At 38.5% G+C, this 14527-nt stretch overlaps 1 protein-coding gene across 1 annotated transcript in view; it reads right to left on the reverse strand.

The window, feature by feature from the left end:
- The window catches only part of CAP2 (cyclase associated actin cytoskeleton regulatory protein 2), a 136267-nt gene that overhangs the window by 91071 nt on the left and 30669 nt on the right, over positions 1 to 14527 (reverse strand). Inside the window, exon 3 of the mRNA XM_060163624.1 lies at positions 13998 to 14098. Within this exon, the coding sequence (XP_060019607.1) occupies positions 13998 to 14098 (101 nt within the window). The remainder of the gene's footprint in view (positions 1 to 13997; positions 14099 to 14527) is intronic.

The raw sequence follows: 14527 nt of genomic DNA on the forward strand, positions 1-14527 counted from the left end.
TTGTCTGCACTGAGCTTCCAATAATTTGTCAACTAGAGTTCAGGTTTCCCTACCCCAGCACTGGTTCCCTTGACAGTTTCACTCATGAGTCTCTGCTCCATTAAGCCAAAACTGCCCGTATTCACCTGTTTCTCTGATCTTGGGGGACAGCAGATTTCCCCATGTCCTCCCTTATGGACCCAAGAACAGTTGCTTTTTCAGAGTTCAGTTTTTTCCTTGTTGTTAGGATGGAGTGGTGACTTCCAGGCTCTGTACATGCAGAACCAGAAACTGGAAGTCCTTTCTCCATTTTTTTTTTTTAATGAGAAAAAACTTATTCTGTTTCCATTTTGGAACTTCCACCCCAGCTTCACCCTTTTGGTAACAGAGCATTTCCCCATTACCTGCCTTTTGATATATGTATGTAGGATTGTGGATAAGGCGGAGGGGGGGAGGTGTTATGAACACCTATGTGAGAGGGTCTTAAGGGCTTATCTGGTGGAAAGGATGCTGGGACTGTGATGATAGGGGGTCACTAAGAGACTCTATGAGAAACATTCTATTTTTACTTGGATTGTTTCTGTTTGTTAAAAATAGTAAAGTTCTCAGGGGCTTCCCTGGTGGCGCAGTGGTTGAGAGTCTGCCTACCAATGCAGGGGACACGGGTTCATGCCCCCGTCCGGGAGGATCCCACATGCCGCGGAGCAGCTGGGCCTGTGAGCCATGGCCGCTGAGCCTGCGCGTCTGGAGCCTGTGCTCTGCAAAGGGAGAGGCCACAACAGTGAGAGGCCTGCGTACCGCAAAAAAAAAAAAAAAAAAAAGCAAAGTTCTCTAAAGGTGCTTTTATCCTCAGTGCATGAGACTTTATTCTCTGTTCTTATTATTGTTATTTTTATCATATTTATCTGGAGATGCTTGTAAGGGGACTAAAGCAACACCCAAACTGGCCCATCACTGCCAAGAATAAAACATACAAGTACACAATGTCTCTCCACTATGACATGTTTAGTTCCCATGGACTTTTGCCTATTTTGCGTAAGTTTGGGAAATGGCTCTCTCTTCCCTATGTGCCAATAGGAAAAGGCACAAAGAAGCAAGCCAGGATTACCATCAACAAAGAAAACTGTACATCTGCTTGTGCTAAAACTTGTTCTGAGGGCAAAATCTGTTTTGTCAGTAATGTAGTCTAAAGATAGAAGTTAAGAAATGAGAAATCAGATTGACTGCTACTTGTTGTTGACCCTGAAATTGCCACAGTGACACTGGAAAAGGGCCAAGTTTTGCTTGGACTACAACTGTCCCCTTAATTTCAATTTGCATCTTAATATCTCCCCTGGACTACCTGTACCCTTCTTGGCATGTGTCACTTGTCCTTATACATATGACCTGCATAGATCAGTGTTGATTCTATCTTATCAAGGAGAAAACAGGACTTTGAACAATGTCCTGATGAAATAAATATGCCATGATATCAATGGTGGTTAACTCTGAGTAGTGGAATTATGAGTGGTTTCTATTTTTTTCTTCATACATTTATTTGTCAAATTTTCTACATCAAACATTTAAATTTTATTATCAGAAAAAAATTATTTAAAAGATATGACTGAATACAATAGAAGATTATTATTTAATTTCATAAACAGAAAGTAATTTCTGAGTACCTACTATGTTGCTAGGTGCTACGAGGTATAAATCAGGGGAAACAAGTCATGAACCCAGAGAACGACTAGTGACTGTGAGTAACAAGCAACAAGGTACCAGTTGTGTGGAACAGACAACAAACATCTGATTTTGAAAGGAATGGATTGCTGATAACCATGATCGAAAAGTAAGTTTTCCCATTTAGTTAGCTTGACAAAACACAAGAAGTAGTCTCATAAAAAAAAGTATTTTTTTTTTTTAAAGAAACGATTTCCTTCTCTCTAGAACCCAGGAAGCACAATGCTCGATACCCAGACATTTCTAACCATCGTTCCTCTTAACATGTCTCTCTGGCTCTTCAAGACAACAGCGTTCCCTAAAGCCTACAATTCAACCACAGCTTTTTTTTTTTAAAGTATCCAGTGTGCACACAATAAAATGGAGTCTAAATTTACAGTCTGACCAGGAGAAGGAAGCAGTCATGCCACACTCCACTTACTTATAAATATGTTGGCAGTACTCCATTAAATCATAAAGACATGTGAATTTAAAGACTCTGGCCTGCTCACATACCAACCAAGTCCCTGTCAATTCCAGGCTCTGCCTTAGCCAAAGCATGTATCAAAAGGACAATAATTTTATATTAGGTAATTGTTATAAATTAGTATTTTTACTGCCCTTACAGTTGACTATTTTTTTTTCAGTGATTCCACTTTCATTGGCAGAGAAAAGATGCATGCTTACTGAATAGAGCTAAATAGTTTTGCAGCCTAGAAAGGAAAGAGGAGTAGGTAGATTGAAAATGTCAATGTGAGACTACTAGGCACATTTTATTAAAAAAAAAAAAAAATCATCCAGGCACTGATAATAAAAGAGGTTCATTCTTCATTAATAGGACTGTTGCCTTGACAACTTCCAGCTCACATAAGTATTTGCATCAGCCACGGTGCACAGTTCTGACACTAAGGAACAGCTCCAACGTGTCCTTTCTATATCCATGCCTGAGATCATCTATTATACAGCTCAGCTGCATTATCAGTTACCATTAAAGTAACACCCAACCAACCCCATCCAGAACATGTCACATCCAGCCCCAAAGAAGCAATTTAAACAATTTTCCTGGCATGTCAAATAGATAAAAGGTAGAACTGATAAATGGTCTTCTTTTGCAAAAAAGAATGTTTTATAGGAGGACATATAGCTTTGTTTTTTATCTTCTTGTTTGTGCAATGGAGGGCAAAGTATTTTGAAAAAATTGATTCCATGAATAATAATGTGCATTCAAATCATGCATTGTGTCCCTAAAATTCTTATTTTCCTAGTTTGTAATTATCACCAAACAGCCTAAAGTACTTTTAGACACTGAGGGTATGAAATCAGTACAATGTGTGTGGTGGGGAGGAAGGGCAGGGGGGACGATAAATATTAGGGAGCATTTACCATTGACCTATCACTTCCAATGCTTGGAATTTTCCTTGAGAAATAATTGTACAATCATAAAATAGTATTTGTACAAGGACATGCACTGTAATTTCATTTCTAATAGGGGAAAAACTGAAAATAAGTCAAAGATCACTAATTTTTTAAATGATTATAAATACCACTAGATGACCATCCTTGCAGGGAAGGGACCAGGTGAGGCTGGTGGGGAGCCCAGGTGTGCGCCCTCTCAGAGTCACACCCTAGGACCTCACTCATCTCACCCACGTTTGGGCTCTGCATTCTTGTACGTATTATTTCCCCTACATACAATTTTGATTGTTTACATCAATTATAGTGTAACCATACAATGAAATACTATGTAGTCACTAAAAAGTGATAGTATAGACCTCAACTTACTGACATGGAAAGAGCCCCAGAGCACATGGTCTAAGTTAAACAAGCAGGCCACAAAAATAGAATGTGTAGAAAGTTGTCAAAATCTATAATATAAAACCAATCAGTGTAATTTAAAAAACCCAACATAGAACTTTTCTAAATAATTAATTGTAAATTATATTTTAAAAAATGAAATATTTGAAATAATTAAAACCAGTGAGTATTTCTTGGGACTTCCCTGGTGGTCCAGTGGTGAAGAATCCCCCTTCCAATGCAGGGGATGCAGGTTCGATCCGTGGTCGGGGAACTAAGATCCCACATGCTGCAGGGCAACTAAGCCCGCGTACCACAACTACTGAGCCTGGGTGCCTCAACTAGAGAGGCTGTGTGCTGCAAACTACACAGCCCACACGCCACACCTAGAGAGAGAAAACCCACATGCCATAATTAGAGAGAAGCCCGCATGCCACAACGAAGACCCGATGCGGCCAAATAAATAAATAAAACAGTGAGTATTTCTTAAGGCATCGGACTAGGAAAAAAAAAAAAAGAAAACACTATTGTATATTTAAATCTGTTTGCTTTTCTTACAGGTAGAATATTGTTACAAGTTTGTAATCTGAACAAAACTATGCTCTGAAATAAACTTCACCTTCAAATTCAACCACTGTGTAGCTACAAAACACTTGGCAGATTGGCCCTTCTTTGAATTCTCTAACTTGCTTTTCTAACACTTAAGGAATCTAAAGCATTTTATCAACATGTTTAAACTAAATCTTTTGACTCAGGAAGCCAGAACTGCTTCACGGTTGATGAATTTGGGGTCTATACAAGTAAAGGATACTTGGCTGCTCTAATGAATCAGAAAAATTAGAGGCAACAAGTACTCCTTATTCTAGAATGCACTGTAATGCTAAGCATTGTCCTTTCATTCTGTATTATTTAAGCCATACTCGTATTTAACTTTCATGCATATGTATATGCCTTGGGTCTCCAAGTAGGTAATAGGCTCTTGAAGACTAGGCCACTGGGTGCCGATGTAGAAGGGCCTTTATTACACCAGAAGCTCAGTAACTACCGCTAAAAAATGAATGACTGAAATTATTGGAAAGCAGTGTGGTATAGCAGAGAAACTGTGAGCTTAAATCTTCAGATAGGCTTTAGACAGAATCCAATGCTGCTCATTTCTAAATGCATGGCTATAAGCAAGTTACCCAACCTTACTGAGACTGGGCTTCTTTGTCTCGAATTTCCTTACCTTAACAGGTTCTCCTAGTGATCAAGTAAAACAATGTTTGTTGGCAACTGCACGAAGTGCCTAACATACCAGGTCCTCAATAAATGCTAGTTCTCTTTCCCCTTCTTTACAATTGCCTCTGTCACTAACATAGAAAATTTAAATAAGGCAGGGAAATGAAGTCGATCCCTAGTGACTATAAAATTTAGCTACAAACCAGATTTTGTTCATTTGTCAACCATATAGACCCGGCATCAGTCCATCTACACTAAGATCTCACTATGAACACTCAACCTAGGAAAGTCCTTGCTGAACGCTGGTTCCCAGAATCCCTATGGATTCCCAGGCATCTTGGACTCCTGACCACGAGGTCACCCTGCAGCCAAGCTGTGTGGGATCAACACCATTTGGTGCCCACATTTTCTCACTTGTCTTTTGCTGCTCAGTGAAATCCCTTCCAGGCAATACCTCGATTCCAAGATTTTTTCTTAAAATACCAAATATTCCTTTCCCCTTCTTCTGATGAAAACAGTTTATACATGCTTGTTATAAAAAGTTCAAAAGACATGGATGTTTAGGAAGTAAAAGCTTTTGGTAAGTTTACCCCCTAAAAATTCAAGAAGTATCCTTCCAGACTTTATTTTCAATAAGGCAAATCTTTCTTAAGTGTATATATCACCTCTTTACCCTTTCCTTTCAGTTCCTGCTCCATTATCCTTAGAAAATCTCTTTTCCTGCCTTTTTTGGGTCCCATTTGTCAATTCCGAAGTTATTCTTATAATCAAAGGAGAGTAATTATACACTCATATAAAGAAAAAGAAAAAGAAAAATTCTGTGCTTGGTAGCAAAAGGAAAAAGGAACCAGGCCCAACATCAGCTGAAAGTATGCATCATCTGCATAGAAATCCCTATCTAGTTCTAAGTCCTTCTCTAATTAAATTCACACTCGCCTAGGTATCAGCATTCATAACAAATGAATGCTTTTCATTTAATGTGATTGTTTTCCTGCTTCATCTAACTAAAAGCATAGTGGAAGAGTTTTTCCTAACATTTTGCATTACCTAGTGCTACTCAAAAAACCTTCGGTGAAGATTTTCTTTTTAATTTCTCATCTAACACGGAGTGATAGTTTTGTAAAATAAATAAAAGAACCTTACTAGAAAAATGAATAAAAACCAGACACACAAAGCATAAGTCCAAGTCTTTTAAACTACCAGACTTAGAAGCCTTAAAATTACTCTTGTTGGATTGTTATAAAAGTGTTCAACGTCTTACTCACAATTTTTGTACTCATCTCATAGCAGACCATTAGCAGAATTTGTGGATGGTGGTGGTCTGTGTACTACACGTGGAGTAATACTCTTCTGCATCTTTGCATAGAAAACGAACCACCCATCCCTTACATTAAGTCTGTGGGCAAGTGTCTTCCAAGTTTCTAAGAACTAACTTGCAGATGAACTTTGGGGTGGGAGTCCCCATTTAAAATTTGGGACTGTCTGAACTGGACATATTGAGACAATCTACTGAATTTTTCACTTTTCACCCAGATATTTAAAATTATATAAATAAAACTAAAGACTCTTAAAACCAGGGAGAGCTGGTTATTGGAAATATGCCATGAAGTCCTGGACAAAAATTTAATTTTCTTTTTAGACTCCAAAGTTATTTCTTGCCTGATGGCTATCATTTTAATGTTAATGATTGAAGGGGAAAGCAACATGCCAAAACCCAATGCAAACAGAAAAACCAAACAAAATCCTATTTCTTTTCTAAATCTGACCTTCAGTTTAAAATACTTACAGTAAGGTTCACAAAAATATCCTGTCACACATAGCACTCATGAGATTTCTACTGGGCTACAAGTCACTATACTGATGGATTTTCCTATTACTTATGAATTCTCATCTAGCTTTCTTAAGGTGGCTTAGCGCTCTAGTCTTTCAATGGCTCATTTTCCTCAACTATAAAAGAGGAATGAGAATAAAGGGAATGAGGGGGGTACTACATACATTATCAGGGCTACGACAAAACCAGGATGTGTGTGTGTGTGTGTGTGTGTGTGTGTGTGCGCGCGCACGCGCGCGCATGTGCACACAGGATAAACAAAAATCTATAGAATCTATGTTTCTCCAATATTTCACTTGCTAATTCAGGACGTAAAACCTGGCCTTGATTTTCTTTTAACTCCTCATCTGGGATATTGCTTGATCCAAATTGTCAGCCACAGTACATTCATCTATTCATTGATTCAATAATTTGTTAAGGATTTGATTCATTTTCAATCATTCATTTAGCAAAAATTTATTAACCACCTACTATGCTAGACACTGAGAGGGCAAGAGGAAAACAGCATATTTCTCGAACCTTGAAATAGATCCCAACACTCAACAGGTGGGCCCAAAGGGATAAATCAGACCACCTATTCTGTATATTAAGCTGTTTAATCAAAGCAATTGCAAGTCAACTATCAGCATTCCCAGTACCTTGCCATTTAAAATATTTATTTTGCAAAGCGTTTTCTGAAAGGGAAAGGATTTCTATTGCAAACACATATAAATGATAAATTATTAATTCATTGAATACCCTGTTTTTTTTTATATCACCAAAACATCTTATACTTGATATATTAAAAAGAATTGGCTGGTAATGAGTTATAAAATGTATAAACTGTTATATTTTAAAACTTACCATGTTAAACCATAATCTAAGTACAACTGGAAAGGGAAAAACATACTAATGGTAAAAAAGCATATTTTGTACTTGCCTCATGCACACTAAGAAATCTGAAAACACATCTCCTACAGTTAGAGTGACTCTTGGGTCAGAACACCCATATATTTGACCAAGACTGTTTTTTCTTATGTGTAGTTAATACAGAATTATAACGAATTCTTAGGTGACTAGCGGATATACATGTGTGTGTGGGCATGTCTGTGTGTGTGGTGTGTTCTGTGGGGATGGTTGCTTGAATAGAAATAACAAGATAATCTAAATGAAATCAGGTCTTTACTTTTAGACAAAGTATTAATTTTTAGATGCTGAAGCAGCCTCCAGGCAAATTCAACTATCCTGAAGTCTAGAAAGAAAACAACAGCAAATGTTCCCATTATTGGCATAGTTTTAGAAAGAAGGAAATACAGGGGGAAAAAAAGGAAAAGGGCCTCTATTTTGCACTACTAGGTAACATGATTAAATTCTGATGTGGGAAACAATCTTCTGAAAGGGTATTACTGAGGGGAAAAATGTTTGGAGAACAGTTGCTGGTCACCCTCAGGAACTCCTGACACAGACTAAGTTGCAGATTCTTGCTATGCTTTTACGTAGAGCAACACCATTCTCGTCAGACCCAATCACCTAATTTTCCCCAGGTGTAGGCCCAGAGGGCCCAGCGGGTGGTGACGTAGCTCACCCCCAACCACAGCAGCCTGAGCACGCTCAGAACACACCCCTGCATATTTTGGCTCTTCTGAAGTTTCGCTAATGCCAGTGAACACAGAACAGAAGAGGATAATCAGGACAGGCATTCCACAGGCTTTCTTAGAAGGTTTCCTTTAAGCAGCAGAAAGAAAAGTACAGATCTCATCTTAGCCTGAGAGATTCATGGAACCTAATTCATTGTTTCAGCAAAATACTCTGGTAACGTATTTTATTTTTGGTGGAGTAAACAGGGAGATCCTGGAGGTTAGTGATGCCTGTGGCCCTTCAAGAGATGCTTAGATTCCAAGTCCAGTTCCTTATTTAGAGCCTCTCCACGGCTCTGAATGTGCTATGAAACTAGAATTTTCAAGGAAAGAGACAGGGATCAGATGTTCTAAACGCAAACATCCTTGAGTTAAAAAGCAGTCACAGGGATGTCCGACTAGGGCTGGTGACTTAATAGGAACAGGCTGTGAGTCAACGCATATGTAGGATAGCAAAATGTGTGTTCAATGCTGAGAATAAAAATTCCCCGCCTTCTTGGGAAGAAATAATAACAGAGCTGGATCTATCTGTGACCTTTCTGAATTCTGCAAATTTGGTGTCAACAGCACAGTGAGTGATGACCAGGCTGAGACAAGGCTAGTGTGATGGGGGAGAAGCGAAGACCCACAAGGGACACAGTTCATCCATCCTGGAGGTCACTGTTCTCCCTGTCACCTCACTCAGTGCTACTCTGAGGAGACACATGAAAGACATGAGTCACACTGACGTTCCACCCTCTCCTCACCCGTTGTGCCTGAGCCCACCTTCGTCATGACCTTTCCATATATTGTGGAAATTCGGTAGGGCAAACTGTAATAGCTGTAGGGTGCAGAGGGCAGGAAGAAGTGGCAGATAAGTGCTATTGCTTCTCACTAGCGATCCAGGTGCCTACAAAGGCAGTGGAAGACAGCAGCCCGGGGGGTCTAAGCCTGGCATCTCCCAAACCATGGATGGAGACTTTGGAGACCAGATTTCTGGCTCTGCCATAGGCTCATGGTGCTGCATTCGACACATCATCTACATCTCCTACCTCGCTAAGTTGTAGTTTCCTTCTCTGAAGAAAGAAAGAGAAAAAGAAGAAAGAGAAAAAGAGAAACGGGGCTTCCCTGGTGGCGCAGTGGTTGAGAATCCGCCTGCCGATGCAGGGGATGCAGGTTCGTGCCCTGGTCCAGGAAGATCCCACATGCTGCGGAGCAACTAAGCCCAAGTGCTACTGAGCCCGTGTGCCTAGAGCCCGTGCTCCGCAACCAGAGAAGCCACCGCAATGAGAAGCCCGTGCACCGCAACGAAGAGTAGCCCCTGCTCGCCACAACTAGAGAAAGCCCGCACGCAGGAACGAAGACCCAATGCAGCCAAAAATAATAATAAATTTTAAAAAAAGAAAAAAATGAGGATGTATATTGGAATGGATGGTTTATAAGGTATTTCTTTCTCTAATAATTCTGACTAACATAACTGGCCAAGACTGTAAGATGCAAGATCCCTGATATAAAGCCTGTTTCATGAAATCTAGATGCAGAATTCTTTGTACAAGTCATTTTTTTTTTGTCTCTGTCATTTGGAGAATGTGAAAGATGTACAGATCCTTTGGACTTGAGATTGCCAAAGTATTCATGTCTAATTATAATAAAAATAAATGTTCAGATTAAAGCTATTAGCAAGAAACTCGTTAATGGGAGGACCAACTTGGCCAAAGGCAAGCAGGACAGTGAGGAGGATCTGTACGGAATGGGCTGTTTCATTGAGTCAACTCCAAACTTGTGCTTCTGATCATTTCTTTGTTTTTTTGGTGGGGACAGGAGGGTTTCTATATAGACCCAGATTATAAAGCACCAAAAATACAAATGGTCATTTTTTAAGTGAGTACAAATTACCCACAAAAGTTTTCTAAAATCAAGGAAGAATATGGATACAAATAGTAAAATAAATATGTAGACATTTTTTCATTATTTATTCTAGAGATAGGTCCACGTAAAGGAAGAAGTGACAACCTGTAAGACCAAGAAGGACAGACTCATGGAGGCCGCAAGGTCTTTTTAAACGAAGGAGTCTGATTGTTTTCTATATCGTCATAAAGCAGGATGATATGTTGTCCTTAGTGTTCTGTGTATCCTTTTTCTGACATGTTTCCTTCGGCTTGTCTTGCAAGTTCAGATGATTGAGGTACTTTCCCTGGCATGGCTCAGGATTTTTTTTTTAATGGTGATGATGCTGTTCTATCTCAAGCTCTTCATCTGGCAACTGAGTAACTCCCTCATGCTTTTTACATGAGACAACGGGTGAGTCACTCAAAGGGGCTCTGAGAGCCCTTGGAAATGATGTCGTCCAGTCTCATTACTGAGAAGGGTAAGGGACTAGTTTAAGGTCATTCTATAAAAAGTAAGAGCCAGCTCTAAAATCCACATGCAAACAAGAAGAGATCATTCTTACTTTCCCACCCTTTGGACATGTCACCCAACCAGCGTGGCATAAAATGAACAAGATATTTTGTAGATGATTTAAGTATATAACAAATCCTAGGAACATCTAGAAGAGTAATCACGACCCATCAAAAGTACAGCTATAATAATTGTCTAAATAGGTTCATCCTTTATAAAGTCCAGGAACTCAAGGACATAATATTGTGCGGTGCGATTTAACCCTACCATGTGTAGCGTGTTATACTTTTTCGTTGAATTTTATTGCCCTTTTGTTAAAAATGTGTTTCTCTCATTTTTCTTGATTAATAAAAGAATATTTCTTTTTTATCAATTTTAATCATGATAAGAAATAAATGTTCCAGACACTTACAAACATTAAAATGTAAATTCTATAAATCTACAAAAAGGGCTTGAGTTAGGAAGAGCTATATGATTTGCAGTTGTTTCATGATTATCAAATCATTTAGAAATAGACCCAAGATTAGTTCCATATACCATGAATAGCAACAGGACAGCTTTGTAAAAAAAAACAAAACACAGTCATCCATTTAAGGGTAAATGACAGCTGACCAAGGGCTTAGAATTCTGTAGGCCCAGTTTCTAGGGGATTCTTTCCTTTGACATTGAGGACTATATTTACCCTAAACATCTATTATAAAAGTATGCATTGTTTATTATTTCTTAAAAAGGGCGCAAGCTGCGTCAGTGTTCCTGGGCTGGAGGGTAATTTAAATAAGCCCTTCGGTTTATGCTGCCTACGAGAAGGCTTTACAAGATCTAATCTTTTCTAAACCTGTTATGTTCTTCGGTTCAGCAGAGCTTCCTAATTGTAGCTATTAGTTCCTCTTTTTTGTGGTCTGTTCTGTCAATAGACTATTGAGTGTTCAGTAAATTAAGCCCAGCCAGCAGCCAACACATCAAGACAGACGTTAAATCATAGCTCGGCTGCCCTTATTCATTATTAGTATCTGTGAAATAGCTTTTAAGCAGAGGGACAGGATTTAACATGATGCACATTTGTGTCATTCTCAAATTTCCATACTGTACAATCAGGTATGTGGGGTTTTTTTTCCTAGGCAACAGGTGTGTTCTTGGAACAAAGTTCAACCCTCACTTCTGGCTTATGTGAGAGGCAGCAGCTGCAAGCTTAATGTCAGTGACACATGGTTCTATAAGAGAGAAAAAATAAACTACTTGTTTAATGTATTAAAGTAATGGGCAGATGGATGATAGCTGCCTGTACTTTTCTTTGTGTTGTAGAACCAGAGTCTACATTTTTGGATGACAAGTGTTTTTCTCTCTTTCTCTTCTCTTTCTTTCCTTCCTTCCTTCCTTCTTTCTTTCCCCACCTTCCTTCCTTTCTTTTTAAAAAACTAATTAGTGAAAAACATAAATTTCTTTGAGCATTACATATTCATTATTGAGAATATTCCTTCCTTTGAGTCATACTGTTCTCAGGCTAATGAGTGGAGAGAAGAAAAAACTTAATATAAATCAAGCTACACTTTATTTATAACTCACTTTGTTCTAAAAGGAATTTAAAGGAACCGTTTACTATGTAACTTGAAGAGACTTACTTAGTATGCAAACCCTACAATTTTTTAAATGCAAAGTTAAATATACATATTTACAGGCTTCATTATTCCCCAGTAAAAAAAATTACATAGAATTTTGTGAGCTATTACTAATAAGAATTATAATGTACTGTGTACCTCAGAAGGGTAATGTCAATATTAATGGTTATAATAGTGATATAATAATTATTGTAATAGTGTTCAAGAGCGTAAACTGTTCTTTAATCATTCAAGAATCTCATTTAGTGTATTGGGGGTAATACTCCATTTTATATGTTAGCTTGCAGGTACTATCATGACTCAGTATAAGCAGCTCAGCCACTACCTTACAACAACAGACTAGGTTTCTGTAAACAAAAACATCAAGCTCAAGAATAGACCAGAGCAATTCTAGAGCTCTGTGATACATTAGAAGTGAATATGTCTTACTACACAGACTTTTCTAGAACTCCTGTACATTAGCGCTTCCTCTCTTTTGCCAATGAGTATTTCAGCAGGTATGTTTAATAAAAATGGAGGCCATGAGAAGAATCTTCATTTTTCTTAGATGTGGTGAACAAACACATTGCAAATGTGATGAGATAAGCACCTATTTAATTACAAATCTGGAACCAGTGGTATAACCTGAGTCACCAGATCCCCTGGAAGACTGGTGTTGAGTGTTGCATATAAAGTCTAAGTGGGGAAGGAGAATCCCTTTATACGTTTTTGTTGTTGTTGTTTGTTTGTTTGTTTTTAACCACAAACCACAACTTTATTCAAGAATCAGATTTTCCGTGAGTCTATACTGAAAATGATTTTGCTGGGACTCTCTCATTGCTGAGAAATCTACAAGCAGATGGACGTGGAATTCAATCCTTTGCAAGAAACAAAGGTAAATAAGAAAAACCTGGTCATAAATCTCTTTTAGGTTTTTAATTGGTTTGGCTTTTACTTTAGATTTTCATAAAATGCATGCAAATAACAACTAGCCTCAGGGAGGATGCTAAACATTTTAAAATGCATAAAAGGTGTCTAAAACTGGGAGGCTGGCCTAGATATCATTAAAAGTCTCTACCAATCCAGAGATTATCGAATTCTATGACTTTGTTTTTCCTCAGGCTGCACTTTTTTAAAAAATTGTGGTAAAATACACACAACATAAAATGTACCATATTAACCGTTTTTAAGTGTACAGTTCAGTGGTGTCAGGTATATTCACATTGTTGTGCATCAGATCCCCAGAATTCTTTCTGGAGTTTAGTTTGCATCGAAAAACTAAAACTCTACACCTGTTAAACAAGTTCCCATTTTTCTCCCTCTCCCTAGGCCCTGGCAAGCACCTTCTACTTTCTGTTTCTATGAGTTTGACTGCTCTTGATGCCTCAGATAAATGAGATCACACAGCGTCTTTTTGTGACTGGCTTAATTTACTTAGCACAATGTCCTCAAGGTTCATCCATGTTTTCCTATGTGTCAGAATTTCCTTTTTTATGGCTGAATAATATTCCTTTGTATGTACAAACCACATTTTGTTGATCCATTCATCTGTCAACAGAAACTTGGGTGGCTTCCACCTTTCAGCTATTGTGAATAATGCTACTATGAACATGGGTATATAAATATCTCTTTGAGATCTTGCTTTCAATTCTTTTGGGTATATATCCAGAAGTAAACTTGATGGGCCATATGGTAGGTCCATGTTTAATTTTTTATAGAATCGCCATATTCTTTTCCATGATGGCTGCACCTTTTACATTCCCACCAGCAGTGCACACGGGTCCCAATCTCTCCATTCCCTCACCAACCCTTGTTATGATCATTATTTTAAAAAAATTTTAATAGCAGTCATCTTTTCCACAGAGAATGGGGGAGGAAAGTACTCACATGAGTCTCCACGTCACCAGCCAGGATCCTACTCTTCTTTAAAAACTCAGCCACCATGCTGTTCATCAGCTTATCAAAGGCCTCCACCGAGGGTGCCACACCTTTGGAAAAAGAACATTCTGTTATTCCCCGGTAGTTCAGTGAAAAGCTGGTACTGCTGTGCCATAAGTAGTATGGAAGTTTAATGTCATTCATGTCATTTTCTTCCTATTCACTAAGTCATTCATTCACCCAATATGTACTTATTAAACACTCCTCAATGGCTCAAGAAAACAGTGTTTTCCTATTTTTCATCCTTCAGAGTAAGCACTTTCACCTACATAATTTCATTTGATTCTCCCCCAAACCTATGAGGTAAGTAGCACTGTCACACTTTGACTGATGAGGAAATGAAGATGCAAACAGAACGCGACTTGTTAAAAGCTCTATACCAAACAAGCGGCAGATCCAAAAACTGAACACGCCTTATGAATCCAAAGCCAGTGTACGTTCTTCTATACCGACCTGTGCAGGTGCTATAATCACCTTGC

The sequence above is a fragment of the Lagenorhynchus albirostris genome, chromosome 10, assembly GCF_949774975.1.
Source record: "Lagenorhynchus albirostris chromosome 10, mLagAlb1.1, whole genome shotgun sequence".
Taxonomy (NCBI): domain Eukaryota; kingdom Metazoa; phylum Chordata; class Mammalia; order Artiodactyla; family Delphinidae; genus Lagenorhynchus; species Lagenorhynchus albirostris.